General features: G+C 43.7%; 1 protein-coding gene across 3 annotated transcripts in view; it reads right to left on the bottom strand.

Annotated features, from left to right (window-relative positions):
• Positions 1–803: 803 nt before the first annotated feature.
• The window catches only part of glipr2l (GLI pathogenesis-related 2, like), a 39,910-nt gene continuing 19,812 nt past the window's right edge, over positions 804–20,901 (bottom strand). For 2 of the 3 annotated variants that reach the window (XM_061818912.1, XM_061818913.1), the window contains 5 exons: positions 9,449–9,931; positions 8,933–9,041; positions 7,313–7,416; positions 6,820–6,897; positions 804–1,446 (listed from right to left, as the gene is read on the bottom strand). In XM_061818912.1, the coding sequence (XP_061674896.1) occupies positions 1,271–1,446; positions 6,820–6,897; positions 7,313–7,416; positions 8,933–9,041; positions 9,449–9,461 (480 nt within the window). In that variant the 5' untranslated portion in view covers positions 9,462–9,931 and the 3' untranslated portion in view covers positions 804–1,270. Of the gene's footprint in view, positions 1,447–6,819; positions 6,898–7,312; positions 7,417–8,932; positions 9,042–9,448; positions 12,240–20,901 lie in introns of those variants that run through there. The other variant, XM_061818915.1, reaches the window with a different exon arrangement.

Raw genomic sequence — 20,901 nt, 5'->3', positions numbered from 1 at the left:
GAGCATGGCGCTAGCTTTAGCGTTAGCCTTAGCGCGGCAGCGCTTGCGTTAAACTCTCTGTACCGAATTTCTTTGTAAATATCGTGTTTCAATGTGGGTACTTGCAGTTTTTACACAAGTGCGGCGTATATATGTACCAAATGGTATTTCCTTTACAAATGTACTAGGTGAGTCTTATAACCAGGTCCGCTCTGTACGCCGGGAATTACAGTAGATGGCACTTTTTCTGCATCTAATAACTTGGAGATGGTTAGAGAAACGGTAAATTCAATGACAATTAATACAAAAGTTTTTCTTTTTTTCTTTTCAAAATAATTTTGAACAGCCATAAAAATCCCTTTGGCTATTTTCTTTTTTCCCCCACAAAGACTTTTCTTTTCCCATGATAGTGCACTTCACTTGAATTTTATATACAAAGCTCTTCACAAAATATGAGTTTAACTACACATTTTCTATTCAATGGAGCTTCACTACACTGAGGCCTCTCACCAGAAAAATGTAGCAAGAAACAGCTTTTTTTTTTTTTTTTAACATAATGCCATATTTTATTATTCCACTCTTGGTGTACATATGAGGAGTTAATTCTCAAATCTTTTGATACTGTAGTTCTTACTTGCACTCCAATATCGCAATAAAGGAAACAAAGAATGTAAAGGCAAAATGTAACGGTTATAAATAGTAACTATGAGGATAATGCGATGAAGTTGACAGTTAAAAAGCAGTGCAGTAGGTCATATTGCAAAAAATAAGTCAACCACATATGTACGGTAGAAAACAACAACAAAATGAAAATCTAATCGCAGTATTCTTGTCATTTTAATTAACAGTATTGGCAGATTACAACAGGTTTTTTTTAATATGAACCCCCCCCTACACACACACACACACACACAATTTTACTACATCATATGTACTAGTAAAAACACAAACATGAGATTCTTGGTTGATAAGTACAAAAAAAGCCAGAATACCAAAAATGTTGAATGGCTTCATTTCAGACGTCAAACAGACTCCTTGTTACTCTTATTAGTTTGTTTGTAGACAAATACACACCACGGTGAGTCCCTGTGCGTCGGTACACAGTAGTAACACTTTGCCGTTTGTTAAGTCCTTTCCCGAGGAGAAAAAGTGGCTCCTCAAGTCCGACGCTGGACGGTCGCACGATTCTCCAAAAGGCAATCAGTAGAACTCCCCTTCGTCAACTCACCACTTCAATGCAGCGACGTTTGAGTGAAGTGGCGGGAGCTGGGGGGGGCGGCGGGGGGCGTTTTTAAGAAGGGCAACCTGCGGATTTCGCGGGGAGGACGTTGTTCTCAAAGTGTCCGTGGTTGGTGATGTTCCCAGCCGGGAAGTATCGGGCCACCACGAAGGAGGAGCCGTCCGAGGCGACGGCCTTACCGACGCCGAGCGTCGTGCTGTTCTTCCACACCATTGCGGTGAAGTGGCCTGCGGGCGGAACACATGATCACGATAAAGAACGTTACAGGTCAAGGTGGAAAACGTTTTGAAATTATTTATATGGACCCAAAAAAAAAACAAACAAAAAAAAAAAAACTCTTATGCAGTGTGCCAGTTAAAAAATGTCTCCAAAATGGCCCCCGGGCAGTATTTTGGACACCGCTGATGGATGGCAGCCTCACCAAAATGATCATCATATCTCATTGACACTCACACCTGTAGACAATTAAGATGAATCCAAGATGCATGTTTTTGAAATATGGAAGAAGGAAAAAAAAGGCACGGTGGAGCAGCTGGTAAAGCATTGGCCTCACTGTTCTGAGGCTCCGGGTTTGATCCCGGGACCCGCCTGTGTGGAGTTTGCATGTTCTCCCCGTGTCCGAGTTGGTTTCCTCCGGGAATTCCAGTTTCCTCCCACATCCCAAAAACATGTTATATTAAATCGGACAATCTAAATTGCCCCAAGGTGTAGTTGTGAGTTCATCTGTTTGTTCCCTGCGATTGGCTGGCGACCAGTTCAGGGTGTACCCCGCCTCCTGGACGTTGACAGCTGGGATAGGCTCCAGCACTCCCCGCGACTCTTGTGAGGATAAGCGGCAAAAGAAAACGGATGAATTGGAGCCATCTCAACAATATTATGATACGCAGCCACTAAGCCTGGTGGGTTTTATAACTGTGTAGTAACAAGCAGAGGGCGCAATTGATCCATGATTGCCGCCTAGAGAGATTGAAACGTCATCATCTGGAGATCAATGAGAATTTTCTGGAACAATAACACATGGGGGGGAAATCTTGTGAGGATTCAACTCGGTGAGTGTGTTTTGCTTTGCGGTGATGTCATCACTGAAGATGGCAAAGAGGAAATGTGGAACAACTGGAATGGAATGTTTATTAGTTTTTGTTTTTCCAAATTACAACACTGGAAGCCACCCAATGACTGCAGAGCTAAAGCGAATGACTTTTGAAAATGAAACATTTTATGAAGCGAATGGAGTGGCTGGCTAAATTAGCGCATCAGCGCGCTTGCAACATTTCGACTTTCTGAAACGCCGCTCACGTGACTGCTTGGATACGGCACGCTGACATATTCGCATTCCTCAACAGAAATGAGCAGAAAAAAACATCGTTCCTTCCTTTCTCGAATGACAGCCGACTCGTGAGTTTCAACGCGACTCAGATTCTGCCGTCTTTACGACTTGTTAAAGGAGAGCTCATATTTCAGTGGGCTATAATTTCTCCAAATAACGACACCATTTTAAGTACAATAAATGAATTGCCTTTAAGAGTGATATCGGTGGAATATATGTGCCGAGGAAGTCACTTTTACCGGTATGTTTTTTTTTTTTTTTTTTTAACCGGTTCTGTTAGCGCTGCGCTAGCCTGTTGCTGCTGTGTTACTGCTGTGTCTCAGTGATTTTTACCAGTATGTTTTTTTTTTTTTTTTTTCAACTTGCCTTGTTAGCGCCGCGCTAGCGTTAGCACCGCGCGAGCCCTGTTACTGCTGTCCTAACATATTGTTACTGTGTACCTGCTGCGGCAGTTTTTTTTTTTTTTAACCTGTATGTTTTTTGTTTGGGCTACCGTCTTGTTGCTATGTTAAGCTAAGCTAAGTTTTTAAAACTTTGAAAACTCTGTACTGTCTTTCTTTGTAAATATCTTGTTATGAGTGTGTGTATTTTTATTCTCTGTTCTCTTTATTTTCCTTTTATGCTTTTAAGTTGTTATAACACGGGTCTTTGTGACAGTTTCCTTTCATACTTTTAAGTCCTTATGATGTGACGCGGTTTCCTCTGATGCTTCTTGGGTTCGTGTGACGCAATGTCTGTGTGTGTTCTTTGTGACGTGAACTCTTCGTGTGTTCTTTGTGATGCGGAAGTCTGAAAAGTTTCAAGGATTACCAATATAAGGACGAGAAAGACGGACAACGAGGCTTCTTGTTACGACCTCGCCGCTGCTCTGGGAAACTACGCTGCTCGGAACGCTAACTACAGCTTTTGTTTTTGGATCGGATGGAACTTTGGCTAAACTTGGAATACCCGCTGGGACGAACATCTGCTTGTTTGGGAACTCTCGTTCAACATTGGTGACTATTCACCGTCGTGGCTCAACCCCTCTGTTCTTGACCGCCTATTTTGAGTTAGCTATTTTATCGTGTTTGTGTTGTGTTGATATGTGTGAGATTAAATTGTCAGAAACACAATACAAGTGCCTTGTCGCATTTTGCTGGTTTGAACAAAGGAGTTGTTAGTCTAAATTCACACGTAACAATCTCGTGTTTCAATGTGGGCACTTGCGGCTTTTACGCAGATGCGGCTTACGTACGTACCAAATGGTATTTCCTTTCCAAATGTACTGGGTGAGGGTTATAATCAGGTGCGCTCTGTCGGCCGGAAATTACGGTAACACTCAATAAGTTGATTTTCCCCAATGGTAAAGGACGTTTTTCTGAATATAAGCTTGGTACCAACCAAGAAAGCGTTTTACTTGCCCTCTACCACAAACCAGTTTCTTTAAATATTTACACACTTGGAATTCCTCCTTTCAAGATTGGTCTCTCTCGCTCTCGCATTCTGTAAACTTTTCCCCTCATTAGTTGAGCATGAATCATCAGGTGGAGCCGCTACGAGTCGCCTGTGAAGCGCATTCGGTTCCCCAAAAAAAGCACTTAAAACAATGACGCCACATTGCGGACGTGATTCCAAGGCAGGAAATGTGATTCGCGCCTCGGTTCCCGCGTCGCGGGCGTCTGATCGATGCGCATTTTGTGATATCGGCACGATGACGACAGCTTCATTGCACGCCAAACACGAATTCAAAAAGACAAGAACATCGGAAGCAAAAATTTTGATTTTACACTTAGTCGATTTGTCAAATTGAGACTAGGTGAACGTTATTTCAGGATAGTGCTCGTAAAAAAAAACTTTTTCGGATTGTTCCCAGACGTGATTTGATTAGCCGGGGGTGTGGGGGCTGCAAGCATGATCAAAGGATGATCACCAATTTTAACATGCAAGTTCTATAAATTATATTATGAATGAAATACATCTGGTGGCACAGTGACTCAGCTGGTAAACTGTTGGCCTCACAGTTCTGAGGTCCTGGGTTCAATCCTTGGACCCCCCTGTGTGGAGTTTGGATGTTCTCCTGTGCCTGCGTGGGTTTTCTCCAGGCACTCCGGTTTCCTCCCTCATCCCAAAAACATGCAACATTAATTGGACACTCCAAATTGCCCGTAGGTGTGATTGTGAGTGCGGCTGTTTGTCTCTATGTGCCCTGCGATTGGCTAGCAACCAATTCGGGGTGTGCCCCGCCTCCACCCTCTTGACAGCTGGGATAGGCTCCAGCACTGCCCGGGACTCTCGTAAGGATAAGCGGTGAAGAAAATGGATGGATGAAATATATCAAGTACATCTATAAATAAATGCTATTCTGTTTTCAGAATGTACACAATATGATCGTTCATTATTTTACGTACATAGCTTTACCCCCAAAAAATTACAAATTCAACTAATAACAAAATTGAATTCAGATTTGCATCATGGCATGCAAGCATGTTTTCATAGCGTGTTTCTCGTATCCATTCAAAAACGGTTTTAATTTCTAGTTTTTGGAAATTATTGAAACGCACGAATTTGACAACAATTATTAACGTCATGTGTCGTGGTCAGTAAATAATACAGACATTTTTTACAAGTAATTGGTTCTGAACTCTCAACCCGTCTGCAACTGGGGTTGCTTGTTGGTCTTGGGTTGACATCTTAATGTAGCAGCTATGGTAAAATTCGTTCTCGTTGCTTTCAGTTGTTTGACGCGTTTTTGTCGTTTGGCGTGAACTTCCAATGCCTTGCAACCTCTTGATCCATGATCATTACCAGGTCGATCAATTTTGCTCATGAAGTCGCTTAACAGAGTGGTAACTTCCTTGTTTCCGACTGTATCGACGATTTCTCGTTCCATCCAATCCCGTCGGGATTTATTTTTGACACATCAATCAATTTCTTTCAGTTGAGAGGCGTCTTTCCTCTTTAGCGCCCCCATCGTGTTGACTTGAAAATGGCCCCGTGAACTGACTCGTATACAACAAGCGTTTTCATTGGTCAGGAGGAAAACATTTGACCAATCAACAGGCGTGTATCTAATATTCCACCTCGCTTACAAAAGCCTGACCGGAATATGAACCAGTGTGGATTTTGGCAAGGGTTACGGTCAGAAAATTGCAGAAAAACGGAGAATACATATATTTTTTTTTAGAAGAATTCCGCCTTTAAACGGAAAAAAATAAATCTGTGTCTCAGATGGACGCTCATATTTGTTTGGCGCAGTTTTTACGCCGGATGCACTTCCTGACGCACCCCCTCTTGGGGAGTGGGGGGCCCCGGTGAGAAACGAACTCCCGACCCCTGGTTTACAAAACTAATGTTATGGGGATACTGTTTTGAAAGCATGTTACATAAAATTTCAAGCTCATGGAATTGAAAAAAAAAAAAAAAAAAAAACCTGCTATCATTGGAAAGAGCTTTGAAAACCCTTTAAAATATTACTTAAATGATCTCAATAGCTTAAATTAAAAAAAAAAAAAACATTTTTATACCATTTAAAGACTGGGAATATGGGATAATTATGGTATTGGTAAAACAATAGAAAAGAACAAAACGTTGCGACCTTCCTGGTTAATTGGGATCTTCAAAATGTCATCACGTTTTTGTTTCTCAACGGATTTTCATGATTTTCTGTGACGACAGCGTGACTAAACAATTACCATTTGCACTTATTTTCATTACAATTGCATAAAAAGCAACAAATCTGGCAATTTTGACCGATTTTGTAACGCGACCAACAGTTTTTGTGAGCGTTAAAAAACACTGCGAGCGGTCATGGCCTTCAGATTTCACTTATGAATCAATAACTACATATAAAAATAATAAATCATAGTAATTTGGAAAATATATATCTTACCGACAGGTTTTGATCGAAGTTTTAAGGGGAGAAAATTTTCAAATAAAAACTACAATTTTTTTCTCGAGCGATTTGGAAAATTCAAAATGGAGGTCGTACATAGAAAAGCAGCTTGTGTGTGTTTTGGTGCAATAATAAACAAGCCTTGTCCACGCAAAATAGTGACGCGCATCGCACTGCAGATAGTTTCGGGCGCGTTGTCACATACCTCCATTTTGTTCATTTTATGGCGTGCCGCTCCATCTTTTCGATGTAAAATATGTGCCGTGATCCTACTGATAACCGACCATCCGAGCTACTCACCACGACATCAGAATCAATACCGAACACCTTGCTATTCATTTTTTCCCACGTAAAGATCTAAAACACAGCGACGTTACTCAGTGTGATGCGTGAGCTCCTCACCGGTTCCCGAGGAGAATCCAGGAGAGTTGAAGTTGTACTGCTTCACTTCATCGTACCAGCGGTCGGCCACATCCTTCCCTGCAACGCAGAGTAACCTCAAATTTATGGTGCCATCAAATCACTCTTCTGTCACACGCCGTAATCGCAGCGACGGCATTGTCGCCGGATCCCTTTTGATCGGCGCAAATCCCCGCGGGGATACGTTTTTTTATTTACAATGCTGTACTTTCGGTCACCCCGCGCAGCACCGTCGGAGATGCTTTATGACTCAGAGCGGCGCATTTTTCAATGTTGAATCACGCCGTCTGAGCTCCAAAATGGAAAGGAATACCAATAAAAAAAAAAAAAAAAAAGATCCAAGCTTTTCAGGAGAAGGATGTGCATTAGCGCTCTACTGTAAACATCCAGATGGTAAACATTTGCGACCGGCGCTAACACTGGCAGAAAATATTTGACTTAAATGAAAAGGTCTGATGATGATGATGATGTGTACCTGACTGGTCGTAGGAGGCCCATGCCAGGTTCTCGCCACAGCTTCCCCTACTCGACTCCTCGCTATGTTTTAGGATGCGCGTGCTAGCCAGGCTTTCAGCATAACTTCAAGGAGACAAAAGACATAGATCACATGACTACACATCAAATATTTACATATTAGATAATAAGAGAATCGTGTAGCAAAACAATGATAATAAGACATCTGAGAAGGGAGCTAAAAAGGTCATGTAGCAGATTAGCCGCTTAGCTAATGTAGCATTTAGCATGTTAGCCACCTACTTTTAATGATGTCATCGCTGCACTGGATATTTTTCGAAGTCAAACACTAATTACTACTTAAAAAAAAAGGACTAAATGTAACCAATCACTTCTGTTTTTCACTGAATCTGACAGACATTGTTAATTGCTGTCCGCTAAGTAGCTTCTCCGAGTTAGCGTCTAAAGTTCACTAAGCTGTGAATTGAATTTCCACTTCCAAATATTTCAGTGTTTTTTTTTTTTAAACAAAACATACAATTTTAAATGACAGAATAACTGTATAAACATTACAGAAGATGTTTAGAATACTCTGTTTTTCTGTTTATAAATGTAATCACACAGGAGTGAAAGAAGCACACACTAATCCATAAATCGAGTACATTTATATATACATATATATATATTTACTGTATACATTAAAAGTGGCGGCACGGTGGATCAGCTGGTAAAGCTTTTGGCCTCACAATTCTGAGGTCCCGGGTTCAATCCTGGCCCTCCCTATGTGAAGTTTGTATGTTCTCCCCATGCCTGCGTGGGCTTTCTCGGGGCACTCTGGTTTCCTCCCACATCCCAAAATGGACCCTCTAAATTGCCCGTTGGTGTGATTATGACTGCGACTGTTTGTCTCTCTAGGCTGCAGCGCTCCCTGCAACCCTCGTGAGGATAAGCGGCAAAGAAAATGGATGGATGGATAAATAGCCCCTCGGGGTGATCGTGAGTGTGACTGTCTCCATGTGCCCTGCGATTGGCTGGCGACCACTTCAGGGTGTACCTCTCCTGCCCGTTTACAGCCGGGATAGGTTCCGGCACTTCCCGCGACCCTCGTGAGGATAAGCAGCAAAGAAAATGGATGGATGGATTTAAAAGTCATAGCGTTTCAAGTACATCTTCTCTCAGTATCAGTTTAGTCATGTTTTTCAGATATCTGGTGATTTATCTGAGCGTGATATTCAGTACATCCTGATAGATTCATGTTATCCCCCCCCCCCCACATGGATTTAATTAAACATCAAACATGACATTTTAGTCCTCGCTTCACGTTAGTCTCCAGCGATTAAAGGTTATTTATGTCGTTCCAAGTGTCGCTTGCGGAATAAAACATGTTTGAGGAAACGCCGTGACTCTTGTGCACACAAATGTCATGAGAAGAATAAAAACCGGTTTGCGGAAATGCAACGACTCTTGTGCAATCACTTCCTGCAGCAGCTGCACAGTTGCAACGTGGAACGAAAAAAAAAAAAAGTGTATATCACAACAGCTTGTGGGTACTGCATCGGTGTTTTCGATCCAAATGAATTTCGCGGTCTGTCCCGCACGTGTAAACTCGGGTGTTTGTTTTTCGGACTAGTTGTGGACCCACCGGGCGGCCTCTCGGTTCAGTTTGCCGCTCAGCTTGAGCGCCGGAGCTTGGTGCTTCCTCCTGTAGTCGTTATGGCACTGCAAAACCTCCTCTGCAAATTGCTTTGAGGCTGAGAGGCAGATCGAGAAGAGGCAGATCGAGAAGAGACAGGGGGGGGGGGGGGGAAGAATAATAATTTTAAAAAAAAGAGGCATGCACGACTATCGGAACAAAAAGTTCGATGTTATTGCAGAATCCATCCCGTGGCTCGAGTGTGGTCGTTTAAAAAGGCCAGACGGAGATTGGCGGTGATTGTCGGCCAAGTTTGGTGCCATCACTCGCGTGCGCTTTTTCTCCACTGGTACTGCCGACACAATGGGCGCATTTAGAGCAGCAACGCGCCGCCGCACAAAATGTCACTTCTTCTGACTCACAGCCGACGCGGAATACACTACAAACTACTCTTAAAAATGAAACATAAAAGAAAAAACGGGAGTACGAGTCATTCGATTTTCATCCTGCACACAGTCTTCTTACCTGACTTCCCCATGGTGCAGACAGGAACTTTTCAGTCACTCCACTAAAAGTATTCTTTATTAATTTTGCTGTTTTGCAGCCTTGCCTCTCCCTCTTTCACCCCCCCCCCCTTGCAGATGGTTGCAAAGCAAATGTAATCCAACGCGGCTGCTAAAACCTCACGTTTCAAATGCCTAACCGGCTTCCTGTTCCGATGTCAAGTCCTCCTCAAACCCCGCCGGTATGCAAATAGCTGTAACACCTTCCTGCGTATCGTGGGGATCTTCACGGGGCTTGTTTGTCAAGTCGCACCACCACGCGCCCTGCGTGACTTCGAGACCCGACAGAACTGCACCTCTGCTTGTCCTTCCATTGATGAAAGAGCCGTGACACTTGATGACGTCATCGACGGGACACTAATGGCCTTAAAAGGCTCGAAGATTTAGAGGAGTCACTAGTCCCCAAAAACGGTTTAACAAAGGGCTTCAATTGTCAGCTCCATAACTGTCAAAAAAAAAGAAAAACAAAAGTTGCTAAAAATACATTTTCAACAACAGAAGACACCCCGGGTGGACACACACACACAAAACAAAAATTAGCTGCTCAATGGGAGTAGATTTTGCAAAAATGGTCAACTTTGCAAATTGCTTCAAAACCTCACCGTCAAGTCTAGAAACTACGAAGAAACCTTCAACAAGCACACCAGGAGACCCCCGACGAGGCAGAAAATGAAAGCACTTTGCCTATCGGCTAAATTTGCAGCCATCATTAACGTCGACGAGTCAGATTTCATTGCCTATGCAACAATATCTTTCACAAACTTCAAAATACAAACTAGATTCAAGCACACAAAGTACCTTAAAATGTCAATAAATACCCCCAACATACAATACGATAAAAACCAGACTTAAAGGGGTTCGTGTTATAAATGACTTTTACGGTTCAAGGTATATGAGTGATGATATCGAAAGGTCCACTGTCATAAAATGCATGATTTTTAGTATGTTATTAATGGAAAAAAAAAATGGCACCCGGTATGGACACAGCCATTTTTTTTCACCACAAAACATAATTTTGACATATATGGCTTTTTGTAACTCCCACCATGAAAATCCTCTCGAGGGATTTGTTTTCGAGAAGCAGGAAGTGACGTAAAGGACAGCGGCGCCCCCAAGTGGACTCGTTTGTTTCCATTAGTTTTACCTGCGGGAAGGTAGCTCGTTGTTCCTTCGTGTTAGCCAAAATGCCGGCTCGCTGCATTGCTGGATCTTGTTCGAACACTCGAGAGGATGGATTCGCTTTTCGCACTTTTTAAAAAGACCCGGTTTGTTGTGAAAAATGGATTGCACAGGTGCAAAGGACGAGAGCTTCGTGGGTTCAAAATGACAGGAAGGGGTGTACAGAGCGACTAAAAAAACAATAATAGTTGGAGGGGGACGTAATCCGTAAATCAGGGGTGCTAAATGTGTTGATGTGCCACCCCGGCCGAAGCCGTGACCGGCGGACGCGGCGCCAGGCCGCTGTGGCTCATAGCCGCAGAGATGGATCGGAGGGGGAGGCGGTTTGGCTACACCGTCGTCGTCACAGCAGTGTGACATCACGGACAGAAGATGCAGCCAATATGGCTACCGCCTGAATGTCGAATGAGACTTCCGCAACTTTGCGCATGGCTGACGCGCTCTCCGCTCATATTTATTTTTTTCGTATAGCCATTGAAGTGAATCATGTTATATGTACTTTTCGTGAAAATATCAATTTTACAATATTTAAAGCATGACACTTGACCTTTAATAATCTTGATGTGAAGACATTTATTTTGACGCTTGATGCTAGCATGGCCGCCTTTTGAGACCGCACAGTGGAATGGTGGGTAAGAAATGTGGAAATAAAGGCTACAAAGTCAGAGACCGTTACAACAGTTAGACCGTGTTCAGGCACGGAACTCGTGCCTTTTTGTGCATCTGTTTTTCATTTTTCGCTTGTTTACAATTGTCACCGAGCATAGTGTATGATTCATTGAGCGTGTTAGCATTAGCTTCAGTGAATCATTCACTTATTTTCCACATGTATCTGAAAACATACTGCAGTAGATTCATCCTGTTGTCAAGTCGTCTTCAGTTTTTTTTGTTTGTTTGTTTTTTTTTTTTTTTTTTTGGGAATGAGGCGTGCGTCTCTTTGCGCTATGCTCAGGTGAGATATTTATCGCACCCGAAGACCGTTTCAAAGCGCAAATACTGAGCATGCAAATCCTGGTGATGGATCACCTTTGCCACTCATAGCTTTTGTGCACAATACTGTACGCTTTATGCACCGAAACGGATAGCTTTATTATTTCTTCGCATAAATCAAGTGAACTCGAGAAAAAAAAAGGTTCCAAGTGTGGATATAAATTTACCTCTCTTTTACTCAGCTTGAAATCATCATGGACGAGAAAAAAAAAATCTTTCTCGTCCTCATCTGCACTTTTAAAATGATGTTGCTGTAGCAACCGGCGCTTACATTTCACATAATCACCGCTGTATATTTTTTAAATAATGAAAATATGAATCATTCCAGATTGAGCGTTAACAGAAAAATAAACTAAATTATCCATCCATCCATGTTCTTCACCGCTTATCCTCACGGGGGTTACGGGAAGTGGTGGAGCCTATCCCAGTTGTCAACGGGCAGGAGCCGGGATACACCCTGAACTGGTCGCCAGCCAATCATAAGGCACATAGACACAAACAGTCGCACTCCCAATCACACCTAGGGACAATTTAGAGGGTCCAATTCATGTTGCATGTTTTTTGGGATGTGGGAGGAAACCGGTGTGGCCGCAGGAAACCCACGCAGACGCGGGGAGAATACGCAACCTCCACACATGCAGGTCTGGGATTGAACCCAGGACCTCAGAACTGTGACACCAACGCTTTACCAGCTGCGCCACCGTGCCGCTAAAATGAAATTAAAAGAAAATCATCCGATGTTCACAAAGGGCCACATGATGATTTCTGATGAATAACAACCACAGGAGTCACGGTGGAGCAGCTGCAAAGCATTGGGCTCACAGTTCTGAGGACCCGGGTTCAATTCCAGACCCGCCTGTGTGGATTCTGCGTGTTCTCCCCATGCCTGCGTGTTTTCTCCGGGCACTCCGGTTTCCTTCGCCACATCCCAAAAACACGGGATATGCTCCAGCACTCGTGTGACCCTTGTGAGGATAAGAACACAGATGGATGAAACAACCGCAGGAATGGAGCCCCCACCGCAACCGTATCATCTGCAAAAATCATAAAAGGGCGTAATGAGGTCGTCATGGCGGACTGGCTCAATTCCTCGGCTGCGCTTCCAAATTTTCAGGGTCACGAACAGAACCTGGATATTCCAATGGCAGAAAAGTCTCGCGTCCAACTGTCAGAGGTACAAAATGAAGGTTGTTATCATATTCATATCTTTTCGCCGGCTCTGCGAGACCTCATAGATGTCGGATTTGTAATGAAGTCATCACAGCATATCAAATGTAACAGCGTGTCGTGACCTTTTTTTTTTCCAAGCGCGCCATCTTGTCTGCACAGGCCAGGAAAAAGCATTTGAGTTAAATCACACGCGTGCCCGCCTCAACACGTCTTCTATTACTGCATCTTACTATTTGCGTAGAGGGGAGAAAAAATGTATTTATTACCTTATTTAAATCGTTTGGATGTGACCAGACTGAAGATAATTTCACTGAAAATGCGTGACTTTGACATCAAATAAAATAATTTTAACGGCGCTTCGAAGGCATTTGAGGCATACTATTCTCATTTCAAAAATAATAAAATAAAATACTGTAAGTGAGCCGGTGAAACTAGTTGGTAGCCAATCGCAGCGCAACCATTCGCATCCATTTAAAGACCCGTTAGCGCATGGGTGTCAAACTCAAGGCCCGGAGGCCCGATCTGGCCCACCACATCATTTGATGTAATCCATACTAACATTTCAAATTGTTATATGTAACAAATGTGGAGATTTTGAAAAGTTTTCTTTTTGTAATAATTAAACATCATTTTACAGTACCTTGGATAATAGTTAAATGTATTAGTATCTGGCGGCACGGTGGCTCAGAAGGTAGTGTTGGCTTCACAGTTCTGAGGTCCCGGGTTCAATCCCGGCCCCTCGTGTGTGGGTTTTCTGGTTTCCTCCAACATCCCAAAAACATGCAACAATACTCAAACACTCTAAATTGCCCCGAGGTGTGATTGTGAGCGCAGCTGTTGTCTCGATGTGCCCTGTGATTGGCTGGCAACCAGTACGGGGTGTGTACCCCGCCTCCTGCCCATTGACAGCTGGGATAGGCTACGGCCCTCCCCGCGACCCTCGTGAGGATAAGCAGCAAAGAAAATGGATGGATGGTATTAGTATCCTTAACGTCTAATTTCTCAACTAGTTATCTATCAATTCACTGTGTTTATGTTGTAATCTGATACGGTAATTACACATTTACATCATGTCATATCGAAAGAAATCATAACCACAATGTGGCCCGTGACAAAAATGAGTTTGAAACCCCCTGAGTGAGAGTCTTCAGTGTACCTAACTTGCACGTTTTTGGATTGTGGAAGAAAACCGTAGTGCCCATAAAATAAAATAAAAAAACACACACACACACACACACACGGCGAGAACACGCAAACGCGACACAGGAAGGCCGGGATTCCGGATTCAAACCGCCAACCTCAGAAGTGTCTGCCAGATTTGCTAACCGCTCAACCTTGATGAAAGACGTCGACTAAAATAAGCGCGCAGATCTCGATGGTCAAAACATATCTTCTCCGGATCGCTGGCATTATGGCAGTTCTTCTAGTCACCACAAGATGGAGCTAAATGCAAATGGTCCAAAGAGGGAGGCGCTGCGCAAAATCAGCCCCTCCATGCAGCACTAATGACATCTTGGTGATGACGGGCCGCGTGTGCAAAGTCAAGCCTCCTGATTTGCTATTAGCGACATGGCGCAACTGTAAAACACTTGTTAGCGCCCCCCCCACCCCGCCCCAAAACGCCCCCCTCCATCACATGCACACCGCAGCCCGATTAGTCTGGACAGCTTCATTTTGACATTGCCCTGCCGCCCAATTGAGCCCGTGTGTGGCCCAAACGGTCGGAAAATCACGTGGACGTGACACTTTTAGGAGCGCAACAGGGAAGTGACCCGTGCAAATATTGAATCGCTTTATCAGTGCGCATTTCTGTTCTTTGTCTCGCCTGTCACTCTCGTCGACCTCCTCCCTCCCCATCACCTTTTTGTCCGCCTCACAATCTGCGACCCCCCCCCCCGAACATCCTTCACTTGAAGCCTTCTAATGAAAATCTCCAAGCAAATCCTTGAAATGAAAAAAAAAAAAAAAGAGGAGGATGAGAGACGCCAAAAAGCGGCAGAAATGATTTTCCACTGCCGCCGTCACCGCGGAGAATGTTGGATTTATGGCGGCGGAAATGTGAAATAACTCCTAACAGTGGCGATAAGTGCACTTAGTTGCGCATAATTCCTCTTTAGCAGTCCCGGGAGGAAGGTGAAGACTTTTTAATAACTCCTTCCGTTCACCTCCATCCTCATTAAGAGGTCTCGCGGAGTGAAAATGGAGAAGCGTGTGCGGAGAGGATTGATCTCAGCAGATATGCGCCAAAGTGAGGGGGTTGCACTTCTTTTTTTTTTTTTTTTAAACCCCCCCCCCCGGGAAGAAAACGTTGGACCCACTTTCTCCGCAACTCGACACATCAAGAACAAGTTTTAACGGCGTCATTAGCGCGCGGGAGATGAAGGATTCTCCCGGGTTAAGAAGAGTTAAATCGCCCGCCAATCAAAGCTCGACAGGTTGCGTCCACGGACGACGGGCCGCGTAATTCTTGCCATATTCATAGAAATTTTAATTTGGGACGGAGGGGCCAGAGAAGAGGAGTGGAGTACATTTGCAGATAGCCGGAAAGCGAGGGATGGACAGAGGTGCGGAAACGTTAACGCCTTAAAAGGCCTTCGGAGTCAATCAAGTTCCTGAAAGTGTTTAAAGCAATTAGTGTGGCCGGGGAAGAGCGCAGCCAACGCAGGATATTAACCCCGGCGACCTTCTTTATCTGCGCAGTAATTAAATTACACCCGCGTGCTGCTTCTTCTCCTCCTCCTCCTCCTCGACCGCAAAGCCGCACGTGCAAATTTCAGTCAAACGCGCACCGAGCACACAGCTAAATATATTTGAAGGACACTTTTTCATTTAAATACGCATTTAAACTTAAAGTTGGGATCGTCGAAATTCGGGATGTCGGGCAAAAAATTGTGAAAATCTCAAGTATTTGGGTCGCTTGGTTGTATGGGTGTATTGAGAAAAGGGAAGGGGGGGATAAGACCCTAAAAATTGGGATCATCTCAAACAATTTTTTTTTTTTTGGTAGGGGGGGTTAAGAGCATTGGGGGGGATCGTCCCTTAAAACAGGCCTAGCGACACCACTGACTAAGAGGAAAGCATGTGATGGATGACACTCATCGAACATCCATCCAAAAGTGTGCACGCTCTCAACAACTAGCAATGTGACTGTGTTCAAAATAAATGACGGAGATAATGTTGTTGCAAAAGTGTACACACCCCAACAACTAGGAATGTGACTGTTTTCAGAATTAACCAATCGCATTCAAACCTGTGTAAAATGAATCAGAATCTAGTTGAGCTGTTCTCACTCGAAGGTCAATATCCATCCATCCATTTCTTTGCCACTTATCCTCACGAGGGTCACTGGGAGCGATGGAGCCTATCCCTGCTGTCATCAGGCAGGAGGCGGGGTGCACCCTGAATTGGTCACCAGCCAATCGCAGGGCACATAGAGACAGACAACGGTCGCACTCACAATCACACCTAGGGGCAATTTAGAGTGTCCAATTAATGTTGGATGTCTTGGGGATGTGGAAGGAAACCGGAGCGCCCGTAGAAAACCCACGCAGGCACGGGGAGAACAAAGTCAACATTCGCTTCTTTGGTGCTTATTTCCTCAAAATATCACAAGAAAATGATTTCACGCATTTCCATTCGGCTCGTTCATGAAGTCCACCCAGAAATATTACAGTCTCGACTCACATATGATTCCGCAGAGCCCGTCGGCATTCCTTTTTCTAATCTGCACGTTTTACTTTTTTTTAATGTAAATTGTTATGTCCAAGCGGCATAACTAATAAGCACTCGAAGGCAATTTAATGCCGTTTAATAGATGTCAAAGGAAATGCTCCACGCAGAGCCGTAGAGGCTAATTATTGCTTGGGAAAAATGGAAAAATCAGCTTTTAACATAATGCACGGGAACGGCGTCGGCACCGGGGTGAGCATTTTTGGTCAAAATGGTCAGCGAGTGCGTTATATTTATATTATATTTTGCCCCTGCTTGCCTTCATATGGCTGGCGAGGTTAAGAATAAAATCCATAAACGTTATTTTCTGTGTCATGGGAACAGTTCTGAAGTTGCAGTCTCAAAAAAAAAAATTGCAATGATGATCGTGTCCCAGCTAAATGCACACTGTTATACAGGTAACTAAAAAAAAAAAAAAAAAAAAAATATATATATATATATATATATATATATTTTTTTTTTTTTAAATATTCCAATTAAAAGCATGTAACGGTCAAACCTTTGACCGCCCAAAAACAAACAAAGCAAAAAATAATATCGGGTGACCCGAGCACTCATTTGTTGACCTGCAAATTCCAATCTGTCACATCTGCTCGGGCGGCGACTTTAATTAAATCTGGAGGAAGCATGTAAGCACTTTCGATAATTCATAAATGCCTTTGGGCTATTTAAACACGCATCACCGCGCAGGAAATACAGCAGTACTGTTTATGAGGTTGTAACTCATAATGACGTACGATAAGTACTGCTGTATAAGCAGTACCGATTTGCCTCAAACTTTGAATTTATTATGGAAGAGCCCAACCAGAGCAAAGTCGCTACAACACCGACAAAATCCATTTTTTTCAATTCAAAGTGCTTAAATTGCAAACTTGCAGCAAGTCCATTACACTTGAACATTTTTAAGAGAGCCGTCATCTCCGTTTTATGGATATTTTTCTTTTTTTTTGTTTGCTGAAGGCAGCTTCAATTGCGCAGATTTACTGGAACAAAAACTTCATCCTGGCCTTTATCAATGAATCCGTCGCTTGGTTTTGTTCATTGTGGAACGGGGGGTGTCAAAGAAATTTTGGGGGTCACATTGTGGTTCCGGTTTCCCTCAGAGGGCCGCGATGACCGTGAAACCATAAAACCGTTAAATCACCTCATCATATTTCACACTACATTTATGAGCTCGTTTTAGAATCAGAAATCGCGTTTTTCCAAGTATTCATGTTTTGATAACACAAAAATGCTTGTAATATATCAACATTATCATTTATGATACACGACAATTTGAAATTTTGGTCCAGACTTTCATATGAATGATCGAAGTTGACACACTAGATTTGCCTTTGCGGGCCACATAACATCATGTGGCGGGCAGATTTGGCCCCCGGGCGTCGACTTTGACACCTGTGTTGTAGCACGAATTCAAAATTAAAAAATGCTCGATGCTGAAACGCACACAAGGTTAGGACATTTTAACATCACTATTCTTTTTGTGGAGGCACAGTGGAGCAGCTGGTAAAGTGTTGGCCTCACAGTTCTGAGGTCCCGGGTTCGATCCCGGACACGCCTGTGTGGAGTTTGCACGTTCTTGCCTGGGTTTTTTCCCCGGGCATTCCGGTTTCCTCCCACATCCCTCAAAACATGCAACATTAATTGGACCCTCCAAATTGCCCATAGGTGGGATTGCGAGAGCGGCTGTTTGTCTCTATGTGCCCTGCGATTGGCTGGCGACCAGTTCAGGGTGTGCCCCGCCTCCTTCCCGTTGACAGGTGGGACAGGCTCCGGCACTCCCTGCCACCCTCGTGAGGATAAGCGGCAATGAAAATGGATGGATATTCTTTTTGCAGATTGGTTTACTGGTGCAAGGGAGAACATTGCGGATAAAACCGGCGGCTGTCTCCATCCTGCGCGCCAGAAACATATGCAAAAGTCATATTTTAATGCATCTTAAATAGAATTTGGACAATGTGGAGCATACTGGCTTTACGTAACCAGCAGGCGGTCTGTTCTTTTTTCACCCCGCTGAGCAATTTTCAACAGAAATCCTCCTCGTGGCGTCCAACGTAATTAAGTAGGCCGCGGATTTCAAAGAAAAGATGTTGCATGAACAGCTCACTGAATCCGTTGACATCTTTGTCCAAAGGCAGCCTCGCATGATCGTCTGGCCTTTCTCGGGGATTCTGGAGCAAAAGTAACGCACTCGGCGACATGTGTCAGGTTTACTTGAAAATGTTACTTAAAAAAAAAAGTGGACTCTCGCTGTTTATCAATGATGAATGTTGACGATTGAAATTCATCATGGATGCTCGCCAGCGGCGCCAGAATCATCAGCCTTCGCCCATTCACCGTCCAAATTTAAATTTTTATTCACAAATCATCGCAATTTATGCCACATCATATTTAAAATGCACGTGCTTATTTATACACATTAAATCATCTCATTTTGTTTCTCCAGTATGCCATCCATTTTCTTTGCCGCTTATCCTCATGAGGGTTGCGGGAGTGCTGGAGCCTATCCCAGCTGTAAACTGGCACGAGCCAGGGTACACCCTGAACTGGTCGCCAGCCAATCGCAGGGCACATGGAGACAAACAGCCGCATCCACAATCACACCTAGGGGCAATTTATCCATCCATCCATTTTCTTTGCCGCTTATCCTCATGAGGATGCAGGGAGTGCGGGAGCCTATGCCAGCTGTCAACGGGCAGGAGGCGGGCTACACCCTGGACTGATCGCCAGCCAATCGCAGGGCACATGGAGACAAACAGCCGCACTCACAATCACACCTAGGGGCAATTTAGAGTCTCCAATTAATGTTGCATGTTTTTGGGATGTGGGAGGAAACCGGAAAACCCACGAACAGAACATGACCCACACAGGTGGGTCTGGGATTGAACCCGAGAACTCAGAACTCTGAGGCCAACGCTTTACCAGCTGATCCACCGTGCCGCCTTCTCCAGAATGTTATTATTATTATTATATTTGTTGTACAGTTGTGAGGTATAACAGTGCTTTTTGTGCATTTTATTTCAAACCAAATTCATGCTCAATTACTCATTTATTTAGCTACACACACACACACACACACAAAAAAAGCTAAACCATAACCTCAGCGATTAAAATGTTCCGAACGCATCGCCGGCCGTGCACTTAAAACGCCTGCGCTCGTTCCGACCCCACAACAACATAAAAAGACTTTCATATTTCACAGAAGCAAATGATTGCTTCGTCTTCCAAAACTCTTTTTCTCAGGTGTAACAGCCACGTGGAAAAAAAAAACTTGCCTAAACTGTGTGTGTAATGGGTGGATTTTTCTTTCCATGATGAATATATATATATATATATTTTTTTAATTTTTTTTTAAACAAAAACAAGCTTACTCAAATGCATTTCAACCCGATGCTGTCGTGAAAACATTCAGACTCTCAACCTTGAGGCGACATAATGCCCAGCCATTCACATTTGAAAAATGTACAGGCGTGGTCAGTCATGCCCGCAGATATAACGTTGCAGGCGTGGTCCCGCCAGTCATGCCCGCAGATGTGAAGTTATGGGTGTGTGTTCTTTTTGTAATTCTGAGTGTACCCTTTTAAGAGCGGAGGGGGGCGGTGTCGAAGTAGGCTGAGCAGAGACCGTGTGCTACCGTGTTAAAAAAAAAAAAATAAAAATAAAAATAAAAAAAGACGTCAGGCTGTGGTTCACTGCGCTGGATCGGTTTTCATGTGCGCTGAAAGTGTGTGACAAGTGCGCATTTGCGCAGTAGCGCAGCTTAGCGGGAACATTGGTCAAGACAACACAAAATAAGCCACGTCTTTCAATATCTATGTAGTTCTACTCGTAACAAATTTCACGCGCGTGATTTTTTGTGCTCGACTGTGCAGATTTGCGAGCGCGATGGCGCGCGGGCGCATACGCGCCCCGTCAAATTACAGTGACTGATAATGCCGCAAGGCTCTCGCGGAATGAAGAAGCGGCGCACCCATTCGACACGTCGCCGACCTTGAACAGGCCAAGAGACTCGATCGAATTGTTCTCATGCTATGTTTGACACTGAACTGGTTAATAACATTTTTAACCCATTCATAAGCAGGGAGGCAATTTTTTTTGCCTTATTGAGATAAAAGTCTCCTAACAGCCCAAAATCAAGGAAATAACACTTTTTTTTCGTTTATGGTGAAGTTATATGATAACTTTACTCATTTATAATCTCGTCCCAAAAATGGGACGCTGCTGGCGAGAGGGTATTTGGGTTCTTCGTAGATCGTCCCAAAAACCAGAATCAGAATCCGATTAACATTAGATAAACACTTATATTTTGATATACTGAAGGATATAATGCGTGAAAATCACGATGTC

Source organism: Syngnathoides biaculeatus, chromosome 5, assembly GCF_019802595.1.
Source record: "Syngnathoides biaculeatus isolate LvHL_M chromosome 5, ASM1980259v1, whole genome shotgun sequence".
NCBI lineage: Eukaryota > Metazoa > Chordata > Actinopteri > Syngnathiformes > Syngnathidae > Syngnathoides > Syngnathoides biaculeatus.
The sequence above is the reverse complement of the archived record's forward strand: the minus strand, read 5'-3'. Positions and strand labels throughout refer to the sequence as shown.